Source organism: Neomonachus schauinslandi, chromosome 11, assembly GCF_002201575.2.
Source record: "Neomonachus schauinslandi chromosome 11, ASM220157v2, whole genome shotgun sequence".
NCBI classification, from domain to species: domain Eukaryota; kingdom Metazoa; phylum Chordata; class Mammalia; order Carnivora; family Phocidae; genus Neomonachus; species Neomonachus schauinslandi.
The window spans coordinates 10,492,652-10,517,580 of NC_058413.1; the positions used below are offsets into that span (position 1 = coordinate 10,492,652).

Sequence of the window (24,929 nt, forward strand, 5' to 3'; positions counted from 1 at the left end):
GGGGGGCGCGGCTGCACACCTCGCAGGTCCCAGGCAAAGGGGCTGCTTCCCATGCCCGTGGGGCCTGGGTCGACGGTGGGTGAGTCGTTGGTGCGGAGGGGGGAGACTAGGAGCCACTTGCGTGCAGCTCTGTGGACCGCAGATTAGGGAGCTGGTGCGCCTGGGCCAGGGGCAGCCGGGTTAAATGCCCGGGCGGGAGGGGGAGCTCTCGGAAGGTGCGGGGGCTGGCGGGGAGAGCCCGGGACCCGGCTGGTCCTGGATCAGAAGAGTTGCCGGGTTCTGGAAGTGAGGGAAGCAACAGAGGAGCGCGGCTGGAGGGAAGATCCGAGGGGTGAGACCTCCAGCCCTCAGGGCGCGCTGCGGGGCGACCCCGCTCCGGGCTCAGTACGGGAACCCGCAGCTCCCGGCTCGCCGCATCCCTCCAGCCCGGCCGGGCCCCAGCCGCCCCTCGCCCCGCCCATCCCCTCCCCTCCCGCTGACCTCTCACGACGTCCAGAGCCAGGGCCACCAGGAGGCAGAGCCAGGGGCCGCAGGGCCCCCGGGGAACCGCTGCTGCGCGCCCCGCCATCCCGCCGCACATCCTTTCCGCGGAGAGCGGGGACTAGGCGGGCGGCTCAGGTGGCCCCCGCCCGCCCGGCATCTCCCGCGCCCGCTCCGCGCCGCTCCGACCCCGCCGGCTGGGTCCCCGCCGCCGCCCGCCCGGCCGCCTGTCCGCGGCCGCAGCTCCCAGACAATGGAGCGGGAGCCGGAGCAGGAGGGTGGGAGGGAGCGAGCGCGGCACACGGGCTGCCCCTCCGCCCCGCCGGGTCCTAGTGCCCTACGGATCCCCAAGCCCTGAGCGCCCCGTGCTTGAGGTCGGGGAGAAGGCCGCTTCCCTGGGGACTGATCTGCCTTACTAAGAGGGCCTCGAGGCGTTCTGCTGGCTCCCTCTCGGAAGCTCCTGCCCCTGGAGCAAACAGCCACTTCCTCTGCCTCATGCCCGCCCACAAGCAACTCACCTGTGAAGGTATCTGACACCTGAATCAGAAGTGGAATTTGGGGCTATGGGGAACCGAACTGCAGGGGCGGAAAAGGGGAAGAAAGGGGCCAAAATGGGCCAGGTGACGATCACCTGGGCCTGCCCTGACAGAGTCCTGGGCCACTCCTGTGGAGGAAGGTCTCAGGTGCACACGGCTGGCCCAGCCCCATCCCTGGGAGAGGCCCATAGGCCTAGGAAAGGTGGGGGCCTCTCTGCTCCTGAGGGAAGTCCTGCCACCCAGGTCCTGGCCTCCTGGCCCAGCCTTGCCTACCAGACAGTTAGGAGAGGTCCGGACCAGGGCACCTGGCTGCACATTAGCATCTCTGTGGCAGCTTAAAAAGAAACAAAAAAACCCCCACACCTGGGCCCCTCTACAAAACAACTGATTTAACCTATGGGCCAAGTGAGAACCATAGTGCCAGAAACTCCCATCTGGTGAGGGAAGGAGGGAGGGCAGGCAAATTTCCTGGCTGCCTGCGGGCCAGCCTTTCATACTCTTGCCCACCATGGGGGAAGGGGTGCCCTTCCTTGCTCTCCCCCCATACACACCCCCCCATACACACTATTCCAAGAGTGTGGGCCAGTTCCTGGAAGTTTTGTAAAGGGGGCATGACTTCCTCGTCCCTCACACTCCACGAGGGAAGGGTGCCTGGTACCAGCCTTCTTTTTTGTTCCCCCTTCTCCCTCCCTTTCTACCAGCTTCACGCTGCCCCTGCAGGGAGAAGTCAAGAAAACCGAGCCGCTCCGCAGAAATGGAGTTAGCTGGAGGGACAAATGAAAGCCATCCAAGACTTTGAGTAAATACATTTTATATGAACGAGATAATAAAATAGCGTGCATTTTATTTAAAACCAACCAAGCGCTGATAAAAACATATATCACTGCTGCTGTGATTCCACATCAGACCTTAACAGTAAGAACTGAGCACTGAATTCATTCTTCACATCCTGTGCTGGCCCTGGCAGAGGACGCCCACCGCCACCAGAGCCTCAGAGGAAGAATGAGACCCCTGGTGGAGAGGGCTCAGGTGGCAGGCACCCTGCCCCTCTTGGAGCTTGGGAGAGGAAGGGGCCATGGTGTGCAGCTCTGGTGTGTCTGCTCTGCACTCCCCCTAGGCCACTGGGGTGGACCCTGATGAGCAACTCCTTAGTGGCAGTGAGTGGAGGGAGAAGGGTGGAGAACCGTCTGGAGCTGTGCGGACGAGAGGAGTCCTCCCTTCTCCTTCAGTGTCTCTGAAATCCCCACAGGGGATCTGATGGCCACCGCAGGGTCCTACTTGCAGGCACAAGCCTATGAAGCAGTCACCTTTTGCTCTGGCTGAAGGGGAATCAAGATTCTGAGAGGGAAAACTCTCTTCTTGACACAAAGCAGCCACAGTGCACTTTCCTACATACAGTACAGCGGCGGGCAAGCAGAGGGCCCTGCTGGCTCGGATTAAGGCACTTGTAACAGACTCGATGTACATTCTAATTCCCAAACCCTTTGGGAACTCCCCCCAGCCCTTCCCCTCAGGTCCCATATGCCCTGCCTCTTCCCCCTGGCTAGGCAATGAAGAGGACAGGAACATGCCTCGAGGGACTGTGGTTTGGGTGGAGTGCAGGGCTAGAAGGAGACAAACAGGAAGGAAGCTGGGGACTTGGCAGAGGAGGAGCTCCAGAAGGACAGGAGAGTGAGAGCATCAGGAGGAAGGCAAGGCAGGAGGAGAGGGGGGAGCCGGCTGAGTCACGGGAGACCAATGGCAGGGATGTCCACTGAGAACAGATGCACAAGCCACAGGGGAGACCCTGCCAACCCAGCCTGACTGAGGCAGGCTGGGAGCAGAGAAAGGGTTAGGACAACCAATTCCAGACAGAGAACCTCAGAAGATGGGCTCCTGGGGTCCATCATGGGTCATGGTCTTCCTCTTTCTCAGCTAGGGGGTCTGGTGCAGGGATGAAGGCTCTGACAATTCAGAGACAGGGCAAGAAAGGGGCCGGGGGCCGGAAGGAGGGCTGTGCGATCCAGAAGCAGTGCAGCTCTTTGGTACGGCGAAGGTGGCCTTGTCCGGCGGCCTTCTCACTCCTCCTCCACGCTCCGGGGCCCCTTGGCTGCCCGCCTCTGCCGCCAGCGTAGCTCCTCCACCTGGCGCTCCAGCCCCCGGACCTTGGCCTCCAGTTGGGCCCCCGAGGCACGGCTGCCAGTGAGCCGGCTCAGCAAGGCGTAGAGGGTCAGCAGGGCCAGGAGGAGCAAGGCCCGGGTGGAGGGGTCGGGCACTGACCTCACCAGGGCCACAAAGCCGGCCAGGAAGAGGACAAGTTTCAGGCCCCACAGGATTCGCCCCAGCAAGGCCAAGACCAAGCCAAGGAGCAGAGACAGAAGCCAGTAGACGACTAGGGCCCCTGCACCCCACAGCAGGAATGTCTGGACCTGGCTGGGGCTGAGCTTCAGGCCCTGGGTGAGGTGGTCTCCTGGAAGAGGGAGAGTTACAGAATCAGCCAACCTGGAGTGGTCAGGGCACAGGGGGCAAGAACCAAAAAAGGGGGAGGAGCTAAACCCCCTTACAAAGGAAAAACCCTTTCCCACAGGGTCACAAAGATAGGAGCTTGAATCTCAGCTCCCGCTCCTGCTGGTCGGGCGTAGATTACTGCCCTTGGTTGAACGGGTTCCTCTGCAAAATGCGAGTGATTCTCTGGGCTGCGGGTAAGGGTTAAATGAGATACTATGGCTTAGCACCATGCTCTGCCTAACATGAAGCAAACACCTGGGAGGCTGCAGTCATTAGCCCACTTTTATGCTTGCCTCTGGGGAAACCCGGCAGGCGTCAAGCAGCTGGGAAAAAGTCTGGGCCCTGAAAAGATAAAGTCCCACCAACAGGAAGTGACAGGCTAAGCTCCGGGAGACCTGACCAGTTCTCTGGTGCTCACCATCCACTCCCAAGGCATTCAGCAGCTGTGCAGCGATCCCAGACAGCGCGAAGAAGGCCACCGAGATGGCTGAAGAGATGACCCACATCACCTGGGACAAGGTCTGTGGAAAGAGCAGGGCAGGAGATGAGTCCACAATCAATCACGCTCCTTCTCCTTTAGGCCTCTGACCCCTGCCCGGCAAGGCCCGGGACGAATGGGTCCCACCTCCTTCTCAGCCAAAGGTTAGCCCACCAAGCAGGGACAGCAGGCCGTGTGTCCTTCCTGAACTGGAACTCGGGACATCTGGGCCCTCATTCAACTGACTTGCCAGAATACTTTGGTGATGGTAGTAGATGAATGTGTGTGTGGGAAATCAACAAATCTCTATGGTAGTCACCCTGTGAAATTGGGGTCTTCCCAGGGAATCACGAAGTTGTGTGAAGCAACATCTGTGAAGGGTTAGGATGTTTCAGTGAAAAAGGGGTCAATCAGCTCTACTGGGTGATGGATGTTATAAATGAGCGGCTGGACTGTTTAGAATGACCTATGCAAAGTCTGTGATGCCACGCCTGGGATGCCCTTAGGGAGAAGAGACAGCCCTGCCTTACGCCCTGAGTCAGACCTACCTCTACCTCTACAGGGTTCAGGTCTTGATATTTTGCCAATTTAAGACTTTAGGTCAGATTTAGACCAAAGTCAGACTCTATCGTCATCCAGCGACATGGGTTTATAAAGACTGGTTCATTTCTCAGTCTTTCTGACCAGAAAGGGCAGGAAGAAGGGAAAGAGCTAAAGGTCCGAGGGCAGGAATCAAACAATGGGATTGCAAAAAGCAGGTACTGTCTGGCTTCATTTTGTGGAATGTGGGGCTCTCTGCACCAGGGATTATGATGCACAGAAGATGTGGAGCCAAGACAGGGTGACTATTGACGTCTCCCCCTTTATCTCTCTTCGATATGTGTGGTCACAGCAGGGACCACCGTCCTTACCTCGGAAACCAGGTGCATGGTCTCTGGCCCAAGCCAGGCATCCAGTGTTCCCCACATAGAGCGACCTATCTGGCTCAAGAGATCAACTGGGGCCTCCTTCTTCTGCTGGCCTGGTGGCACAAAGTCTGCATGGGACTGGGATGATGCTGAGTGGAGGAGGACGAGGGCCACTAGGACCATCAGGATGACTTTGAGCACATGCTTGCCCCACGGTGAACTGCTGTCTGGGCCTGCCATGGCGGGGTCTGCCAGGAGAGAAGCACAGGGTGAGCAGAGAGCCAGAACTGGCATGGACACCCACTGGCCCAGCTATGACTTGCCCCAACACCCTCCTCCACCCCTACCCTGTTAGCTGAGAAAGGCAGAACTGGGTTTTTCAACTGAAGCTGGGCACGACCATCTGACTCATGGGTGCCTCCTTCACATTCTTTACCACTTGCATATTAATTAACCAGCAAGTATTCTTCAATGCCTTCGGGTGGATGAGAAGAGCTAGGATTATTCCAGTTCTAAAAATCCTATCTCTGGGCCTTAGGTGCTATGAGTATTAAAAAAAAAAGTGTAAGACTATAAGGCTTTGTCCCCAGGGAGGTTATAATCTACTTAAGGTAAAGCTGATATAAAAAAACAACTTAAAAAATAGCACACAAATACGATTACTGCTGTGTAATGATGTAAAGGGCAGCGCTCAGGTACATGCTCGAGCAAGAAAGAACGGCACACATGCCATCTGCTCTGCAGGACCGTCGTACGAGGTGGGTATGAACCTCCTCGCCCTCCCGGTAACAAAAGAGAAGAAACTGAGACTTAGGCATTTGCCCAAGGTCACTGGGCTAAGCAGAAAGGTCAGGACTTGAACCTGAGCTTCTGCTTCGAACTGCACACTCCCTGGGAGTGAAGGTAACACAGTGGATCTCAACTGGCTGCTCACTGGAATCACCTGGGAGCTTCCAAACTACTGATGCCTCTGTCCAGAGCCCAGAGGTCCTGGTGTCACTGGCTGTGACTTAGGTTTAGACCTGCAAATCTCCCCTGGTGATTCCACTGCGCCAAGATGAGATGCGCTGACACAGAATGATCTCAACTCCCCAGCCTCCAAGGCAGACAAAGGATTAAAGCACAACCTTTAGGGAAAGATACCATTATTAATAAAAAGCGAACCACGCACCACCGATCTCATACAATCGCTGCCATCAGGTAGGCATTGTTACTTTAGTCCATTTTACTGATGTGAAGAAACAGAGGTGGGAGAAGCAGTAAGTGGGGAAACCAGGATTTGAACCCAGGTGCACCTGATGTCGAACCCCTCGCACACACCGCCCAGCTGGGTCATCTCCAAAGTCAGTCTCAAAAGTGATTTAGAAAGTCACGCAATAGATTATTCATGAGCTAAAATAAACCTGGCATCTACCAGTCATCTCCATGAATGACTGGTGACAATTCACTTAACCACTTTGTGCTTTGTGCTCTGAGCTCGCCTAACGTGATGCTACAGGCAAGTTAAGGCCCAATAAGTACCGATTCACTGAAGCAGGTGTGGATCAGCCAAAAAAAAATGTTTGCCAAGTCTACCTTCCATTTGCCACAGTGCTTGAGAAATGTCAAACAGCACCAGCAAATCCCCTGTTCTCTTCCAGGCTCAGAAATGAACCTGTAGCTCCAGGGAGTTTCCATGATTGAGACCCGACGATCAGAGGCTAAGCCAGGCCCCGGATACAGGAGCAGCCAGGTATCTGAAGTGTTTGCAGTTAGCAGATCACTCAGGGAGTTGGCCAGAAATGGGAGCCACCAGGATAGAGGAGAGGGAAGAGGTTCCCATTCTTACTTAGTGCAGTGGAGAAGAGTCCAAGAAAGAGTTACAAAAATTTCATATCCGTGCACTTTCTGGCCCAGAAACAGCTGCCCTAAGTTCCTCTTGAGGTCTGTGGAATCAAGCAGGGCTGCAAAACACGCGTTCATGGGGAGAGACCTCAGGCTGGGAAGCCTTTTATTCTACTCTCTTTGGCATAAATCAAGGACCAGATGGTTCCTGGCTGCCAGTCAGTGGTCAGACGTGAGGAAAGCACAGGTCAGTTCCTGAGCTATCTGGGTCATAACCACCCTGGGAACTTAAAGAGCAGGGTTGCTATCTTGGGTTGGGTCCTATATCCAAGGACCTCTACCAGAAGGGATCAGATGTCATCTCCTCTGTTTTAGAAGGTCAGGGTGACGTGAGCTGCTCCCCCCATGGAGCCTCTGGCATTCTGTGCGATCCTCAACTTTCAGGCAGCCATTTGCCCCAGTCAACAGGAGCTAGGGGACCTGGAATAAACCCTCCCCCGTGAAGCCATCATTGCCTTGCCAGCTGACTTTTTGAAGTGCACCAGAAACCAAATCTAGCAGGATTCTACAGTGTACCCTTGGCAGATAAGGGTGTAGCTCACTGGCTGGTCCGTTTCTTCCAATTGTTTTATTTAACAGGATTCCTTCTCGTTTCTTCTAGGTCCTTTCTAGGCAGCAAGGATCAGCCTCACTGTTGTTCATCTCCTCACTGCAGCCCAATCAAATACTTTTAATAAAGAGAAGCCATGGCAGTCAAGAGCCACGCAGTCTCGAGCTCTGAGAGGAAATAGGTCTTAAACATCATCTCCTCCAATACCTGGCCTCAAATGGTAGGCATTCAACAACAACAAATTGTATGTGTGTGTATTTATATTTATGTACACAAGCGGCCACCTGCCCCAGTTGAGTGTGTCTGTATCTTGTTAAGCATATGTTTATTTGTGTATGTGTGATGCTTTATAATTTACAAAGTGCTTGTCTCCTCACCATCTCATTTAACTCTTACAACAACCTGATAAGGTTCTGTGATTCCACATTTTACTCAGAAAACTATGGCTCAGAGAGGTCAAGTGACTTGTTCAAGCTCACACAACAGAACCGGGCCTTGCCTCCAGAACCCAGGATCTAAATCCTGCCTCTTTGCTTGTTCCACACCCCTCTGCTGCCTCAGAAAGACACGGTCCCTGCCCTCAAGGCACTGAAAGTTCCACCAACTAGCAACAAGCTCAAAGGGAGAGGACATCCAGATTCCCACCGGGAGATGACCCACCTGCTGGACTTAGAGGTCATGGTTTTGTACCAAGAGGTATGAGGACGGCAAAAGATTGGGGCAAGACCTGCCACTTCTGTCCAGGTTTCTGTAAGATGGCTCAGGCAGGGCCAGGAGAACCCGGCTCAGCTGGGAAAGTGCTTCACTTAACTAAGGTAGTAAGGAGGCACTATATGTTTAGCTGTGGTTTGCCAAGAGGGCAGGGCGGGGCAGTCCACACACCCCCTGCCAAGGCTCCTTCCTCTGGTTAGCTTCCTTTCACACCATGAATCACTACGTGGCAGGAGGGGCAGCTGATTTAGTGCCCTCTGCCGGCCCTGATTTTCCCTATCATTGCTCAGAGCTGCCCCGGTAGAAGAGTGGTTCTCAGCTCTGGCAGCCCATCAGAAAGGTCTGTCTGTAGAGCCTGTTCAAGCAAGGATGTCTGCCCCAAGAGCGGCCACCTTAGACTCTCCCAAAGAAGGGCTCAGCATTTTGTTTTTAGAGCCCCTCGAGGATTTCTGATATGCATAACCAGACAGCTGCCACAAGCGATCAGCAGCACAGGAAGTCTATTTAAGGCAAAGCCTCCAAAGTGTGGCAGGAGACAAAGGAACCGAGACTTGCATCCCAGACTCAGTTCTGCCACAAATTAGAAGCCACTACCTTATGCCTATTCCTTAATCTGAGTTTCAATCTCCTCAATGCAAAATGGGGTTAAGCAGGGTTAAGAACTACTACTATGTTTCTGCAAGAGCTTTGTAGACCTTAAGGGTCAAGTACACAGACAGCCAATACACCACTCATTACATTGTAGCATAATTTAGCAGTTTATAGGCGAGCCTCCCCCATTAGACTTTGACCGCCTCCGGTTAGACTTGACAACTTTTTTTGGAATCCTCATCGCCTAGCACAGAACAATGACTAATAGATGCTTGTGAAAGGAATATTAGAAGACCGCCAAGAAGCTGTGAGAGTAGCAAGGGAGAGGTGGGGAGAAAAGGCTTATTTTAAAGTTGATCCAAATAGGCAGCGGCCACCGGAGAAGCACAGCTGCGTTGAAAGGAAGCTCCTTGATGGGGCGAAGCTGCCACTGAGGAAAATGAAGTCAGCGTCCCGGCAGGTGGGGGCAGCCCCCGCTAAACCCCTGACAGCTGCTGCCCAGCAACTGTTTGGGGGCAGGGCGACGGGCAAAGGGGCAGCTTCCTCCCCAGGGCCCAGCCTCCCCCAGACAGGGTGTCAATGGCATGTGCTATTTCGAACAGCAAGTCCCCTGCCAAGCCTTGCTGGGTGGCGTCGCTGGCAAGGGACGAGGCGCGGCCCATGGGTTCGGGATACCCCAAGGGGCTCAGGGTACCCTGAGGTGCTCAAAGCGAGGCCGCGGGAAGCTGGGCCGTGAGGCGGGGTCGAGGGGCTCAGCGCTAGCCTCGTACCCCAGCCGGGCAGCCGCCCCGCCTCAGTCGAACCTCTGAGCAAAGCTCCGAACCCTCTTCACCCCGGAAACGCGTGCCTCCCTGTTACCTAGTAACGACGCCCCCTGTTGCATAGCAACCAGGATCCCGGTCCCCAGTTTGTTTCCCTCCGCCGGGCGCCGTCGGACCCCACGCGTGTTCGCCAGGCCTCGAGGCCCCGCCCCGCTCCCACCTGCGGCGGCTGTCGCCTGCCCGTCCCGCGTTCTGCCCCTGAGCCCCGGTCTCCACTGGCACTCACCCGGCTCCGGCCACTACTGCCCTTCACGTGCGACTTCGCTAAAACGCGCCACCAAACCCGCGCTTCAACTCCGGGGCGTTGGTTTATCGTCTGCGCACGCGCAAGGCGGGATGAGCCCGGGGACCGATCAGTCCCCCTCCCAGCCCAAACCCTGCGCCGTGGGCGCATGCGCCCTACCCTCTTAATCACGGTTGCCACCCCACCCCCTCCTTTCCCAACCAAGCATTCCCACCGAAAAAGAGTGGGATCGGAAGTTTGAGCTGGGAACGGAAGTTTCTGGCAGGAAAGGGGGAAGGAGTGACTATATCTGGCCTGTGAAGTAAGTAAACTGATCTTTGAAATTCGGAGTCGAAGCCCATCCCTCTCTTTAATACCTCAGCATTCCGGGCAATGTAGTTTCGGGCTAGTCAGTGCCTCCTGGGGCCTTGTGGGAAATGTAGTTCTAATCAAGAGGCACCTGGTCTTTTGAGGAACTTTCGCGCTAAAAAGGCACAAAGGAAAAAGGTGTTAGAGGAGCAGTAAGAGGCGCTAGCGCTGGGAAGTTGCATCCGCCCCCTCCGAGAGCAGTTACACACCCGGAACCCTGCAGATAGCTCCCAATTGTTCACTCAATTTTAGAGAAGGAAAGGAACCAACTTCCAGACCCCATTTCTACAAAAAAAAAAAAAAGGCAAGATCGTGAAGGTGAACAACCAGGGGTTTGGGATGAGGCAATTCCTTGCCTGCTTTGTGATTCTAGGCACGTTGCTTCATCCCTCTTGACCTCAGCTTTTCGACTTTCCTATACAGTCCTAAAAATATCACTTCACTTCACAGTAGTGTGTGGAGATTCAATCAAGTAACGAGAGTGAACATTAAAAAAAAAAAAATCCAAGTTGCTGTCTGAATACCTCTCTCACATTGCCTGCCTTAGGAAATCTCCCCCTTAGATGTTAAAACAGTTCCTGAAGCTCAACATTCTAAAACAGAACTCTTTTTTTCCCCATCCTCCCTGGATCAGCCTTCTAATTGTGCCTTCTTCCCAGACTACACAACTCAGCAGTAACCAGCCTGTCACCTCCTCCAGTTGTTTCTTTCCTTGAGATGTTTCTCAGCCGCATCCATCTACCTGCCTAAGCTAAGGTTCTCTTTCTTCCAGAACAGGCTCTGGTAGCATCCTGGGCCTCACCTTGCAGCTTTTCTAACAGTTACAAATGTACATTTGTTTGTGAGAGGTTTCTGATTTGTAGGACTACCAATCTCAGGTCACAGATTCCTGTGCAAGAAATGTAACTCCCCACTCCCACCCCCGCTATGACAAGTCACTTTCTTTTTAGCTCTTTTCCATCTGAGTAGTAGAAACAATCTCAGTTGGGGGTTCTTCCCACCTTGGTTTTCAGAGTGTACACAGTGTTTGGAAAATTAACATGGGGCCAAAGTGTCACTAATCCTGTCAGTTGAGCTGCATTGTCTTGCCTACTCTTCCATCACTTGCCCACACAGGTTGCCACTAAATCCACCTGAGAAATGGAGCTTCGTCTGGGTTACTGGCCAACATGTCCCCTTAGTTCCCGAGTAGCAGCAGCCTTGGCCAAGGGAGCAAGGCAGAGAGCTCCTTCCTCAAGGTGCGACTTATAGGTACACATATATCCCTTTTTTACTATGTCTTCCTTCCCTGCCTAGGGGATCTTTAGCTCCCCTAGGAGGTTTGAGAACTCCTGGGAGTTTGAGATTGGGGGGAGTGGGGAGAACTCTGAGATCAAGTTCTTAGCTGTAATATTTACTCCTATTGTTAACCCTATATCCTTTCTATCCATGAGGGGCTGGCTTTTGAAATTCACAAGCCTTGAAAGGACTGCCTGTTTTCTCCATTCTTCAGTCACAGCCCTAAGCTCCCCAGGATAGGGACACCTCTGCTTTTGCTCACAGTGGTATCCCTAATGCCCAGGATAGTGCTTGACTGGCACACAGTGGGTACTCAATAAGGATTTGTTCAACAAATGAATTTCTGGCTCTCTTCTTCCAGTCTGTTCTCCTCCAACCCATTCAGTAAGTATGTTCCAGAGGAATCTTTTGGAAGTGTAGCTATCACTCCGCAGCTCAGCTGCTGTTCTACTGCCAGCCCTATCAAGTCTAATTAGCCTCTGGTTCAAGGCCCTGACTAAATGCATCCATTTTATTCCCTATCAATCCAAAGATTCAAGATACTTGGTGTCGGGCAGCCTGTCATTCAAGCAACAACAGTTATGAAGTTCCCACTGTGTGTCAGGTGCTGTGTTAGACTCTGAGGAACAACAGTGACCAGAATAATGATGGTTCCTGATGTCACAGAGTTTAAGTCTAGTGGAGAACACAGATATCAAACAGACACTTGTAAGCAATTAAATAATCAAATGATTATAGCTACCAGAATGGCTTGAAGGAGAATTACAGGGTGCTTTGGGGTCTAAACTTCAGAAAGGGATCAAGAAAAAAGCCCCAGAGGAAGTGCCATTTAAGATGAGATTGAAAGTTTACTTTGGCGGGAATAGGAGAGGAGGAGAGAGGAGGAAGGTGAGCCAGGCACAAGTAGTGGAACCAGCCAGAGGGGCTAAGTTTGAGGACTTGAAAGGCCAGTGTGGCTGGAGGGAAGATGAGGTGTGGTGGTGGAGGTCAGTAGGGGCTAGATGGTGCAGGACTTGGGGGCAAGTTTTCTCTGCCAGAAACACTCTCCCTCATTCAGGTCTCAGCAAAAATGTCACCTCCTCAGAGATGCCCTCCCTGAATACCCTGCTTAAAGCAGCCCATCTCTCCCAGCCACACCACCTCCTATCCATCTTTCTCTGATTTGTTTTATTCTTAGCACTTACCACTCTGGAATTTTCTTCTGATGTGTTGATTGTCTCTGCCACCCCGCCACCCTCCCCCCCTCCAAAAAAAAGAAAGTAAGCTCCAAGAGAGCAGAAACCTTGTTCACCATTTGTATCTCCAGTTATCAGAGTGGAGTCTGGCACTTAGGAGGCACCCAATCAATATTTGTTGGATGAATGGGAAGCCTGGGGAGTAGCAGGAATAGATTTTTCATGGAAAGTGGATCACTGGCTGTTCTGTAAAGAGTGAATTAGAAGGCTAGGCTGGAAGCAAGACCAATTAGGATGCTATTTTACTGCTGCAGGGGAGACATGATAGTAGTTTGGACAATCTTGCTTGGATTCAGGGATAATGATAACAAACCCGAATATGTATATCGTACTTATTATGTGCCAGACAAAGTCCAAAGCACTTTTTATTTATTTTATTTATTTTTAAGTAGGCTAGAAGCGGGGCTTGAACTCACAACCCTGAGATCAAGACCTGAGCTGAGATCAAGAGAAGGACGCTTAACTGACTGAGCCACTCCAGCAGCCCCCAAAGCACTTTTTAAATATTAACTCCTCACAACAACCCTATGGGCTAGTTCAACCTTTGTTATCATTCCCCCTATTTTACAGATGAAGAAAGTAAGGCAGAGAGGTTCACACAGTTTACTAGCTGGCTGGGCTGGGATTAGAGCACCCGCAATCTGACTTCAGACTTCAGGCTCCTATGCCATTCTGACCCTCATACCTGTAAATTTTATTCTCTCCAAGCCTTTGCTCATGCTCTTCTTCTTGGGATGCCCTCTGTTCTCCCCTTCTATCTGAATATTCCCTACCTGTCAAAATCCAGCTCATTCACCCCTCTTCAGCCACGAAGATTTCCCTGATTACACTTGTCTGTCCTGCTTTGTCTGGATCCCTTATAGCCCACACCACGTGTTCTGTACATGATTCCTTAGAGCCTCTTACAGATAGCCACTTAGAACCTGACAGATCTGAGCTGGAAGGGGCCTGGAAGTCATGTAGGAGAGGGGCGTAGAAGGAGATGACTTGCCCACGATCACAGCGCAAATTGGTAGTAGAGGCAGAACCAGAACAGTTTTTTCCTCAGTGCTAGTTTCTCTACCCATCTGCATCTGCGCTTTCTTCGCGGTCACCGAGCCCTGTCTCTCAAAGCGTGGTCGGAGATAACACCTGCCTCAGAATCACGTGGGGCACACACGAAAAATACAGACTCTCTAAGGCGGACCCCAGGAAGATGTATTTTAAAAAGTTCATTAGGAAATTCTCATACACTCCAAAGTTTGTAAGACGACGGTCTCAAGAAAGTGTTGCTCAATACATTGGCTTTAAAAATCCCACTGCATTGTGGGAAATGTAGTTTGGAACCTCCTCTGCCGCAGGCCCCGGGAGCGCTTTACGGAAGGCGCCGAGTCGGTCCGGAAATGGCCGAAGGTTCCCAGGCGGGCCCTTTCCTGCCCGGTTGCATTCTGGGAAAGGGCAATTTCCGTTAGGTGCTGGAGGCTGAGGCGCGCGACCGGCCGCAGCCCCACGTGAAGCGCTACGCGTGCATCGCTCGGCGGGGTCGCTCCCCGCTAGCCGCGGAGCGTCCCGGAAGCAGCGGGGAACCGGAAGCGGCCCGGGGGGGCGCAGAAGCGAATCCCGGAGCCCGGTGTGAGGCGCCTCGGAGCGCAGCGACGGCGCCATGTCCCTGATCTGCTCGAGTGAGTGTCGGCTGCGGCCGATCGCGGGTCGCAGGGGGCCGGAGCGCGGAGCGGGACTGGAGCTGCGGGCCGCAGGGGTCGGGGCGGAGGCGAAAACAGGGCTCCCTGGGGGCAGGGCGGCGGCCTGTCAGCGCGGGGGTCCTCCTCCTCGGCGTGGGGTGCATTTGCGCAGCGCTTCACAGTTTACATAACGCCTCAAGTTTATTGTCGCAGACGTCACTGAGGCCAAGCACCTTGTTTACGCAGTGAACTGAGGCCTGGATGGAGGGAGCTGGTGCAGGGAAACAGCTGTGGTGTAGGAATCGGGCTTGTGCAGGATCTCCCTTCCGATTGGCTTTGTGATCTGGCGCAGGCTCTGGGCCTCAGTTTCCACATCTGCAAAAAGAGGGCATTGCACTGCATGACGTCTGAGGTCCCGCTCGGGTAGTCAGAGATTCTGCAATTTGCGAAGGTCACATAGCGAGTTAGAGGCAGTGACAGGGCTGGAATCCAGGTCCCTGGCTCCCAGCCTCACCCTGTACGACTACCAAACACAGCGCACATTTATAAAGCCTTTGGTTGACTCGGCGCTTCCAAGTCCGTGATCTCATTTTATCCTCACAAGAGTTCTCCAAAGCAGAAAGGAAGATCGGGGGTTTTACAGATGAGGATGTAAGGCTGGAGGAGACTGTGGCGGAGGTCGTTTCTCCGACCCCAGATCCATGCTTTTTTTTCCTGCCTTGCATGGTCTTTCCTTTTGGTATTTTAATGCAGCACGCAGATGTTTTCCATTCTCACTGTATCATCAGGTTACTAGAACATCCCTTTCTCTATTTGCTTCCAACTCGGAAGCCCTGTGCTCTTCTCAGAACCTCTCCATGAATCCAAAAGGAGGGAGGAAGGAAGGAAGGGAAATGAGGGCCAGATAAGGAATCTTTCATAGTGAAGAAATTAAAGTTTGCAGAATATTTTCACATTCATTGTTTTCTTTCAGTGTTGAGGAAGATTTTTTTCCATATTCCCAGCACCATCCTTCCTTTCATTTGATTGTGTTTAGATGTTTTTGTTAGATGTTTACTGGATGCCTGCTGGGCATCTACATCGTACTGGAAGTCAGACCAGCTGTAATCCCTATCCTCAAGGGTGCATAGTCTACTAAGGCAGGCGTGTCAATGATACCTCTGTTGGGGGTTGTTGTGAGGATGAGTCAGTCTATGGAAAATGTTTACAATCATGCTTGGCACCTGATGAATGCCTTGTAAGTGTTTCTTCTTAATGTAACATTTGTAATTTCTTTGATAATCCATTTTGGCTTTAGACTGAGATTTGAGTGGCCATGTGTATTTCTGTGTCCTGGAGTATAATGGGTGCCTGGGCATCTTTGTTCCAGATGGAGATGGGCGGGGATCATTGACTGCTCTGTAGGTACGTGGCACATAGTAGTCATGCAGTAATTGTTGATTGACTACCTGTCAGGAGAGTGATGGAGAAGCTAGTTATGTAGCTGAAAAGATGCTGGGGACACTACAAAACTAGTGTCATGTCCTATTTCTGTTAGTTGAATGTGGGGACGTGTGGTTTTGTTGGGGCCAGTTGCCTGTGAGGCATCCCTTTGTCCCAGGGTCCCTTTCACCACTCCAAGCTCACTGCCTGCCTTTTCTCCACAGTCTCCAATGAAGTGCCAGAGCACCCGTGCGTGTCCCCTGTCTCTAATCATGTTTACGAGCGGCGGCTCATTGAGAAGTATATTGCAGAGAATGGCACAGACCCCATCAACAACCAGCCTCTGTCCGAGGAGCAGCTCATTGACATCAAAGGTGCCTGGTGGCTGGCCTCCGTCCAGGGCTGTTTTAGCTCAGAGCTTGAGAAGTTGGGAGGTGGTGCCAGCGCACTGGAGGAGGAGATGGTGTTCTGTTAATGCAGGCTAAAGAGGAAAGAGGTGGGGGAGAGGAAGAGTCCCCGCGTTATGGTTCTTCATACCCGCTTTCCCTCTCTTGGCAGTTGCTCACCCAATCCGACCCAAGCCTCCCTCTGCTACCAGCATCCCAGCCATTCTGAAAGCCTTGCAGGATGAGTGGGTGAGTCCGTGGAAGAGAACTGATGTCTCTACTTGAAGAGAGGGGACCACTGCTCTAAGACTTGGGTTGGGAAAGATGGAGCTTTTTTTTTTTTTTGAGGGGCAGGATGATAGTGGAGGAGGAGCCTGGTTGTTGAGCTCACACAGATCTGGGTTTCACACTTAGCTCCCTTGCTCATTTGCCATATGACCTTGGGCAAATTGCTCATATGTGAGTCCTGGTTTCCCTGACTATAGGACAAGGATTTGTGCCAATCTCTCAGGGTTTGGGGGAGAATTAGAATAAGGTTAGAGTATAAACCCTGTGACATCAGGGATTTGTTTTATTCATCAGTATATCCCCTGCGCCAAGAGCTGCACCATATGTAATAGGCTCTCTAAAAGATGGATGAGTGAATACATCTTGAGCGACTGTCTTGCACAGTACCTGACACAATGAGGGCAGTCCATAAATGGCAGCAGCAGCATTATTCTTCCCTTGTGGGGAGGTGACAGTATGACATTGAGATTTGCCAGTAAATTACAGGAAATGGGGGTGCGAAAGAGCGGGCTCCCACTCCTCTCTGTGCCCAGTATTTGGTGTGGGGTAGCAGCTCCAGAGTGGCTGCCAGCACATTCCTGGTCCCTCACGTATCGCTTGAGTTACTTATACTGGTCCAGGCTGTGGGAATACGGGGCAGTGTCCTCTTGATCAAGGGCTGACTCTTCTGCTGGGTGCTCCCTGCTCCTCCCCAACCCCTCACAGTGGCGTTTCCCTTCCCCAGGATGCAGTCATGCTGCACAGCTTCACTCTGCGCCAGCAGCTGCAGACGACCCGCCAAGAGCTGTCCCACGCTCTGTACCAGCACGATGCCGCCTGCCGTGTCATTGCCCGTCTCACCAAGGAAGTTACAGCTGCCCGAGAAGGTGCAGCCTCGGCCCCGCCATCCCCCACTCTGGGCTGGTCCTGCTTTGTAATACCCCATTTCTAATGTATTCTTCTCTCTCAGCTCTGGCCACCCTGAAACCACAGGCTGGTCTCATCGTGCCGCAGGCCGTGCCGAGCTCACAGCCGAGTGTTGCGGTGAGTATGGCCAGCCCCCACCCCCTGCCAGTCCATAGCCCCTGTGTGCGGTGTTGCATGTGGTTCTTCTGCACGTGTCTTTGGCTTTCTGTGCCTCCCTAACCTTTAACTTTCTTGTCTTCAGGGTGCAGGCGAGCCGATGGATTTGGGTGAGCTGGTGGGAATGACCCCCGAGATTATCCAGAAGGTAAGTTGTAGGAAGTCACTCAGTGGGAATGCTCGTGGGCCCTCACTTCTCACCCTCTGCCTTGAGTCCAGTATGAATAGAAGTCCCATCCATGTGGGACTGAAGCAGAGGGGTGCAGAGCACAGACTCAGGCTGCACTGCCCATATTCATGCTTTGTTATCACCTCTTAGAAGCTTTATGACCTTGGGCTGACTTAACTAACAGTGTATCTCATTTTCCTTGTTTCTAAACTGAGAAGAACAGTGTCTACTTTGTAGACTTGTGAGAATTTAAAAGATTGTAATTACTGATAAGTGCAACTTGTAGCTTTTACTGTTCACAGGGTTCTTTGCAGATTGTAAAACACTTTGTTACACGTTTTCATGTGTTTTCTCTGAGGGAGACAGAAGGGGAATTGCCATTTTTAGTTTACAGATAAAGAACCGGAGCCTAAGATTCAAAGGCAGAGCGGGCCAGATTCCAGGGCCAGTGCCCTCTTGTACGCACAGAACTCACCTTTTGTAGGAGTTAATCGTTTGTGTCTTGTCTGTGCTGACCTTGCATCTCCGCTCTCTTGATGGTGTAGACTTGGTGTGGGAGTTGGTTCAGGTGCTCACTCTGCCATTTGTCACCACTGAGGCCTTGGGGAAGGGACCTTACTCCTCTGAGGCTCGGTGTCCTCCTCTGTGAAGTAAGGTCAGCACCATCTCATCAGGGTGGGGTGAGAGTAAGAAGAGGGAATGCCCGTAAGCCCTTAGCACAGAACCTGGCAGATCACGAGTGTTTTCTGCCTCTCCAGATGCTACTATCAGGATTTGGGACTACCTCCTGACCAGTGTCTAGCATGCCGCTGCCCTGGCAAAGTAACTTGTCTCACATTGTGCCTGTTCCTCTCTCTCACCCAGCTTCAAGACAAGGCCACTGTGCTCACCACGGAGCGTAAGAAGGTGAGTCCTCCCGGAGCCAGAGGAGCCAGGGGAGAGCTGGCCAGTGGAGGCAGCTGCCGCCTTCGGGAGAAGGGGAGGTCGCTGCATCCTGCACTCACTGCTGCTCTTGTTGGGGGGCTTTTGCTTTTTCTCAGAGAGGGAAGACGGTGCCGGAGGAGCTGGTGAAGCCGGAGGAGCTGAGCAAATACCGGCAGGTGGCATCCCACGTGGTGAGTGGCCAGGTCCCCGCTAACTGGGAGTCAGGGTGCCCCCCGTGGCGTCTGGGCCGGTATCTGGGCCGGGCAGCCAGCATCGGGAGCGGTGGCTGTAGAGCTGTGCACCGGCCCCGGCCCTGGCTTCTTGCCCCGGCTGCAGAGCTCTCAGGGCTTCTCTTCTTGCCTCGTGCTGGCTTTCCCAGTAATGCCGCAGGGGTGGCGCTGTGTCCGGGCAGAAGGCCAAGTGCAGTGGATGAGGAACAGAAGTCGCTCTTGTTCCCTGGGGCTGGGGATGGAATGGGGGAGTTGTGTGGCTTTATGGCCGGCCTGCATTCGGCCACGACTGGGTTTGATGTTGTGCCCTCTGCTCAGGGTTTGCACAGTGCCAGCATTCCTGGGATCCTTGCCCTGGACCTCTGTCCTGCCGACACCAACAAGATTCTTACTGGTGAGAGCCAGCCAAGCCCAGCAGGCCAAGGCGGGGAGGCTGGTGGGGAAGGTGCATGCTCCTGTCCTCTGCATGGCCTGGGGACAAAAGTACCTTCTTCAGCAGAGGGACCCAGGTGGGCGTGACTCATTTTTGGATCTCATCTGGGTCCTTTCTAGGTGGGGCAGATAAAAATGTTGTCGTCTTCGACAAGAGTTCTGAGCAAATCCTGGCCACCCTCAAAGGCCATACCAAGAAAGTCACCAGTGTGGTGTTTCATCCTTCCCAGGTAAAGGGTTCTGCCAGTCACCCTGGGTTCCTCATTCCTGAGCCCTGCTGCAGTGGCTTAGGGTCGCGGCCCAGTCATCCAGTGCCCTACTGTGTCCTTGTTGAAGTGAATCGGGCCCGACGAAGCGCTGAGCCTCCAGAGTGGGCACTAGGCCTTTGTTTGCAGTAATGGGGTTGCCCTGTTCTCTGTAGAACCTCCTAGAGCAGTGGCCTTCAGAGCAGGGTAAGAGAGGAAACAGAGCTTGAATAAGCATGTTCATAGACATACGTTATGTTAGGAAGAGGAAAAACCCTACAGTATCTATAATACAAACTATGGAAAACAAAGCTCAGCAAAATCTTGACTCAGCATATCTGGGAAGGACAGGTTTGTCCACATTCCCATGGTCCTATGGGGTTGGGAGTGGGGAACTTGATGTTGACTATTGAAAGTGGTGTGGGCTTAAATAGATAGGTGCTGGTGTAGGGGGCAAAGGCAGCTCATTAGACCAGGTTACTGACCTTACAGGTTTTGAGTCTTGAGGTCTGGGACAGTTTGGGCCTGAGACTGTAGGAGAGTGGCTGAGTCTGTGCTTCCCAGACAGTCAGCCTTTTCCCTGTCCCTTAAGGAAATTAGAAGTAGATGAATAACATGAATTTTTCATGGAACTAAATGTATTTATTTGTTGGTTTTTCATTTATTCTTTTTAAGTTTTATTTATTTATGTAATCTCTGTGCCCAACATGGGGCTTGAACTCCTGACCCTGAGATCAAGGGTCACATGCTTCCCTGACTGAGTCAGCCAGGAGCCCTAAAACTAAATGTATTTCAGATGGAAAGCACTCCTTTCTTGCTGACTGGGTGTTAATATGTTATGTCTCTTATAAAATCGTGTTGACGAACTAGCGTAGTTGGTTCTTACAGTTTTTAATGTCCTAATCTAAATAATTGGTGGCTGACACTATGTAAGTTCTCTCTGTCCCCAATTTTTCTGAGGATTAACTTGCCCCTGCAGAGGTGAAGCGTGGGAGGTACTGGAACGTGGAACATGCCCTTGCAGCCCCTCCTAGACCCAGTGCTGCTCAGACCTGCGCTATCCCTGCCAGTAGCCATTAGCTACATGTGTCTATTTAAACAAAGTAAAATAAACTAAAAAAAAAAAAAACAAAAAAACCTCAGTTCCTCAGTCACACCAGCCACATTGCTCTCTCTGGTCCTAGAAACGGTGTGGGAAATCGTTCTCTGGTACAGCTGTCCTTCTTACCTCTAGATAGTTAGGCTTCCTCATCTAGGCCATTGCTGTTTGATTTACCGTTTTAAATAGCATTTACCGTTGGCTCTCTTAGGCATCATTGGGTGGATGGATGGCTCTAGGCAGGACAGGGCTGAAAGAGTAGCAGTTGTTGGGGTTATGGCCGTCCCCAGCCCCCTTTTGTAAGATTGTTATGGTCCATCTCTTCCGCTTTCCTTTCAGGAGCTGGTGTTTTCTGCCTCTCCAGATGCTACTATCAGGATTTGGTCAGTCCCGAATGCCTCCTGTGTGCAGGTTGTTCGGGCCCATGAAAGCGCTGTGACAGGCCTCAGCCTGCATGCCACTGGGGACTACCTCCTGAGCTCCTCTGATGACCAGGTGTGGTCCCAGGCTGGACGCTGCAGAGGCCTGCTGGTTTCCGAGCTTGAACATCCTGGGAGGAGGGAACATCTTGCCAACACCAGCTGGTTCCCCAGAACTCCAGAGGAGAATGTTCCTCTGTTCAGAGGGGCTAGCTTTGCCAGGGTTTGCCAAAATAGGGTCCCTGCCTTCCTGAAGGGCACCCACTTTCTTACTGGCTCCATTGTCTCTGTTTTTTCAGTACTGGGCCTTCTCTGACATCCAGACAGGGCGTGTGCTCACCAAGGTGACAGATGAGACCTCTGGCTGCTGTAAGTCACTTCACAGTTGCTGGGCTCTGTCTTTTGCTGCTTATCCTTTATTTTTATGTTTTATTTAGTCATTTGCTTGTTTCTTCTTAAAATACATTTGCTGCCAGTACCTGCCAGGTGCTAGGCTTTGTGCTGGGCATAGTGAGCAGTGTGAAGAGTGAGGAACCTTTCACTGTGTTTGTCTCTCCCGTGGGCTCTGACCACACCTCCATCTCCCTTTCCCACAGCTCTCACCTGTGCGCAGTTCCACCCTGATGGGCTCATTTTTGGGACAGGCACCATGGACTCGCAGATCAAGATCTGGGACTTGAAGGTAGGACATGGCAGCCTCCATCTAAGGCCCAGGTTCTGAGCTCTTGACTACGAGGTGTGATTAAGTGCTGATGGCACCTGGCCCTGGGGGTGTCCCAAGGGTGGAGAGACTGTGGCCGTGTGTGTGTGTGTGATGTGATAGGTGTGGTCCGGGGTTCCTGGGGTGGGCCGTCTGCTTCTGCCGTTCCTGCTAGTGGTCCTTCCCTGAAGGATGGAGGAGGACGGCTCAGAGGTAGGCATTTGGTGAACTCTCATCTTCTCCCTCTCATGACCAGTGGGTGATGTTGTGCTACCCATCCTCCAACTGTAGGAGCGCACCAACGTGGCCAACTTCCCTGGCCACTCGGGCCCCATTACTAGCATTGCCTTCTCGGAGAATGGCTACTACCTGGCTACGGCGGCCGATGACTCCTCTGTCAAGCTCTGGGATCTGCGCAAGCTTAAAAACTTCAAGACGCTGCAGCTGGATAACAACTTTGAGGTGTGCCCCCTCCCTCCCTTGCTCTGTCAGTTGTGGTTCCTCAGTTGTCGGTTATTCACCGAATTGATCTAACTTCTGTTTATCCCTGACTGCCCTGTAGTTTCTGTTCTCGTGCGACCTCTCTCCTGGTTCTGGCAGGTGAAGTCACTGATCTTTGACCAGAGCGGTACCTACCTGGCCCTCGGGGGCACTGATGTCCAGATCTACATCTGCAAGCAGTGGACAGAGATTCTTCATTTCACAGGTAGGGTCTGACTGTGGGACCCCAAGGCCCCAGGGTGCCCTGGCCCAGAATGAAGAGGGCAGATACCACCGGGCTAGGAATTTCTAGGGGCGGGTGTGAGTTTGCCTAGGCAGCTTTTCATCACTACCTGAGACAACAGAGTTGAGTGGCTAAGAAAATGAACTCAGGAGTCAGACTGCTGGGCTTTAAATGCCAGCTCTAGCACTTCAAGTCCACTTCAAGCTGTGCGACATTGGACAAGTTGCCCGGTCTCTTTGGGGAATGCTAACAGTGCATACTCCACTGGGTGGTCGTGAGGTTTAGGTGAGCCTGTATGTATATGAAGTTATCTGTGTATGTGTGTACACATGCGTATAAACAGAGGAAGTAGCTGTGTGTATGACACATACGTGCGTACATAGAACAGTGTCTGGCACATAGTAAGGATTTGCCATTGCTCAGCATCGCGTCTTTGTCTGCTATGGGATGGAGCCGGGACTGAGATCCAGGCCTTGCACTAATGGAATTCCCAGTCCGCTTAGGAAAGCGGAAGTGGAGCGAGTTCACAATCACTTGATTGCAGTTGTGGATGCTGGAGAAGAAAAGTAGTGTGGGCACAGTGGATAGTGGGGGCTGCAAACCTCCTCTAATAGTTGTGTGGCTCTGGGTACATGACTTGCTCTCTCAGAGCTGCAGCTTCTTCCTTTTTTAAAGGTCACACTGGCACTGCTTCGCAGATGTCCCAGCTGGAGCCACAGAAGTGGCCCGCACGGTGGCAGGGTGCCCGCTGCACGCCGGGGAGCTGAGCGAACGGCAGCTGCTTGCTGTCCTTGTTGATGAAATTCTCCCCCTGATCAGCAGGGTGTGGGTGGGCCCCAGGATGCTCCTCCTGCCCCCCACGTCCCGCTGAGCCCTGCTCAGTGTGTGTGCTACAGGGGTGTGCAGGCCTAGCTGTGACCCTTCACTGGGCTCCAGGGTTTTGGAGTTGAGTGAGGTAGAGCAGCGGGCTGGCAGCCCAGCTTGGGCTCTCTAGTCGGGGTGCCAGGTGTTACCCTAAACCTAGAAGGAGTTTGCTTTGCTGCTCATGAACTACCTGAATCCAGGGTGGCGTGTCACCTAGCCTCTTCTGCCCTTGGCCCAGCCCTGCCCTGTGTTGGGGGCCCAGGTTCCCTAAATGGGAACCCCCTGAACTAGAACACGCTAAGGAACTGTCTCAGTGATAAGCAAGGAGTTAGAACTAACTACAAAGGATAAACATATACCAGCCAGCTGAGCAGTGAAGTTTTAAACCGAAGTGAAAACTCAGCTAAATCTGTAAAACTAAGGTTGTGAGAAGGGGAAGAACGAGACCCTGTCAGCTTGGTCTGTTGCGCCCTCCGCCGGCTCCCAGTCACTTCTAGCACTTGAACTGAGCAGAATTGCAGTTGCTCCGAAAGCTCAGGTGGGGGCGCTGACGTTCATCTGTTAATTCAGCCCACAAGAAAAACTCGAGTGCTTGCTGTATGCCAGGCGTCAAGTAAGGCCCTAGGGACAGGTGGTGTGCAGGCCGGACTAGCACCCTGCCCTCGGGAGTGTAGAGGCGACTGGGGAAAGAGTACATGAGCACTGACCCGGGGAGCACTGGATGGATTTGGGAGTGTGTCCTCTGGGTCAGCGCTCAGCCCTCAGGGGGAGAAGCCTCACCACTGCCTCTTGTCTCTCTCCTCAGAGCATAGCGGCCTGACCACAGGGGTGGCCTTTGGGCACCACGCCAAGTTCATCGCTTCAACGGGCATGGACAGGAGCCTCAAGTTCTACAGTCTGTAGGCCCTGGCCCTTTGGATCTGGGAGCTGGGCCTCATCTCAGTAGCGGGGTAGAATTAGGGGGGGGGGGTGGGGGGGAGGAGGGGGAGAGACTACTGGGGGAGGGGGGTCTCTGGGGCGGGGCATTCACATCATTTCACTCTGGTCTGGGTGGTGACCTGAGAGCCACGGCGGCGGGGACCACCCTCATCCATGCCACCTCCAGCCTGACAGGAAGGATCATGGGAGGTAGAACTGTCACCCTGTGAAGGCTCGGGTCGGAGCCCAGGGCCTCTCCCCTCATGGCACTCATTGAGTTTCAGTTCCTGGGAGATGGGGAGAGGCTGAGCCAAGGGAAGTGTGAAGGGGATGGGCGTGAGGGCTCTTGCAGGTTTTTGTAAGCAGTGATTTAGTTTCATTAAAAAAAGAAAACAATAAACAGCACCTCCCTGTGTGTGTCTATAAAAGGAAGCCCAAGCTGGGAAGGTCGGGGAGGGAGCACATTGGCCAGAAAGACTTTCATGGCCCTTCAGGGGTCTGCAGGCCTCGACCTTGTGTTTCAGAGTCATTCATCTGTGTCGCCAGATGTCGCTCGCGTGCCGCCACTTCCTTGTGGGGTTGCCTTCCACAGCAGCCAAGGGAGGGGGACGTGAGGGAAAAATAGCCTTTTTTTGCTGGTGAGGAAGTGTGAACCTGTCAGGAAGGAGTCTTCTGTGGGTGCTGCAGAACCTGTCCCAGGTCAGCTTAAATCCAGAAGATTTTCCAGACTCTGGCTTTTGAACATTGGAAGTAGAGCTGGTTCCAGGGGAGACTGCCAGCACAGTAAAGCAACAGAAGGTGAGATCGCCAGCGCCTCTTCTGGGGGTGGAAGTAG

General features: G+C 53.0%; 3 protein-coding genes across 4 annotated transcripts in view; 1 reads left to right on the top strand and 2 right to left on the bottom strand.

The window, feature by feature from the left end:
- The window catches only part of TMEM132A (transmembrane protein 132A), a 13,387-nt gene extending 12,707 nt beyond the window's left edge, over window positions 1–680 (bottom strand). For both annotated transcript variants that reach the window (XM_021685456.2, XM_044919398.1), the window contains exon 1: window positions 481–680. In XM_021685456.2, the coding sequence (XP_021541131.1) occupies window positions 481–580 (100 nt within the window). In that variant the 5' untranslated portion in view covers window positions 581–680. The remainder of the gene's footprint in view (window positions 1–480) is intronic.
- A 1,163-nt stretch (window positions 681–1,843) lies between these two features.
- On the bottom strand, window positions 1,844–9,790 carry TMEM109 (transmembrane protein 109). The gene is made up of 4 exons (XM_021684893.1): window positions 9,673–9,790; window positions 4,893–5,137; window positions 3,922–4,024; window positions 1,844–3,465 (listed from the first exon to the last, which is right to left on the bottom strand). Exons 2-4 carry the CDS (start codon window positions 5,127–5,129, stop codon window positions 3,074–3,076), a joined length of 732 nt encoding a protein of 243 aa, XP_021540568.1. The 5' UTR covers window positions 5,130–5,137; window positions 9,673–9,790; the 3' UTR covers window positions 1,844–3,073.
- Window positions 9,791–13,992: 4,202 nt separating this feature from the next.
- Window positions 13,993–24,494, top strand: PRPF19 (pre-mRNA processing factor 19). Its single transcript, XM_021684892.2, has 16 exons — window positions 13,993–14,212; window positions 15,859–16,008; window positions 16,193–16,269; window positions 17,033–17,174; window positions 17,258–17,331; window positions 17,456–17,518; window positions 18,404–18,445; window positions 18,580–18,654; window positions 19,012–19,087; window positions 19,246–19,355; window positions 20,809–20,964; window positions 21,188–21,257; window positions 21,485–21,570; window positions 21,880–22,050; window positions 22,189–22,294; window positions 23,982–24,494. The coding sequence occupies exons 1-16, from the start codon at window positions 14,194–14,196 to the stop codon at window positions 24,077–24,079; spliced, it is 1,515 nt and encodes a 504-aa protein (XP_021540567.1). The 5' UTR covers window positions 13,993–14,193; the 3' UTR covers window positions 24,080–24,494.
- The last annotated feature ends 435 nt before the right edge of the window (window positions 24,495–24,929 follow it).

Bases quoted from the DNA above. Each gene is read 5' to 3' on its own strand.
- PRPF19 (XM_021684892.2), top strand. The intron at 21,258-21,484 runs GTAAGTCACTTC...CCTTTCCCACAG, and splicing joins AGATGAGACCTCTGGCTGCT to CTCTCACCTGTGCGCAGTTC. The intron at 22,295-23,981 runs GTAGGGTCTGAC...CTCTCTCCTCAG, and splicing joins AGAGATTCTTCATTTCACAG to AGCATAGCGGCCTGACCACA.
- TMEM109 (XM_021684893.1), bottom strand. From the start codon at position 5,129: ATGGCAGGCCCAGACAGCAGTTCACCGTGGGGCAAGCATGTGCTCAAA. The intron at 4,025-4,892 runs GTAAGGACGGTG...CTCTTTCCACAG, and splicing joins CCATGCACCTGGTTTCCGAG to ACCTTGTCCCAGGTGATGTG. The intron at 3,466-3,921 runs GTGAGCACCAGA...TCCCTCTTCCAG, and splicing joins GAATGCCTTGGGAGTGGATG to GAGACCACCTCACCCAGGGC.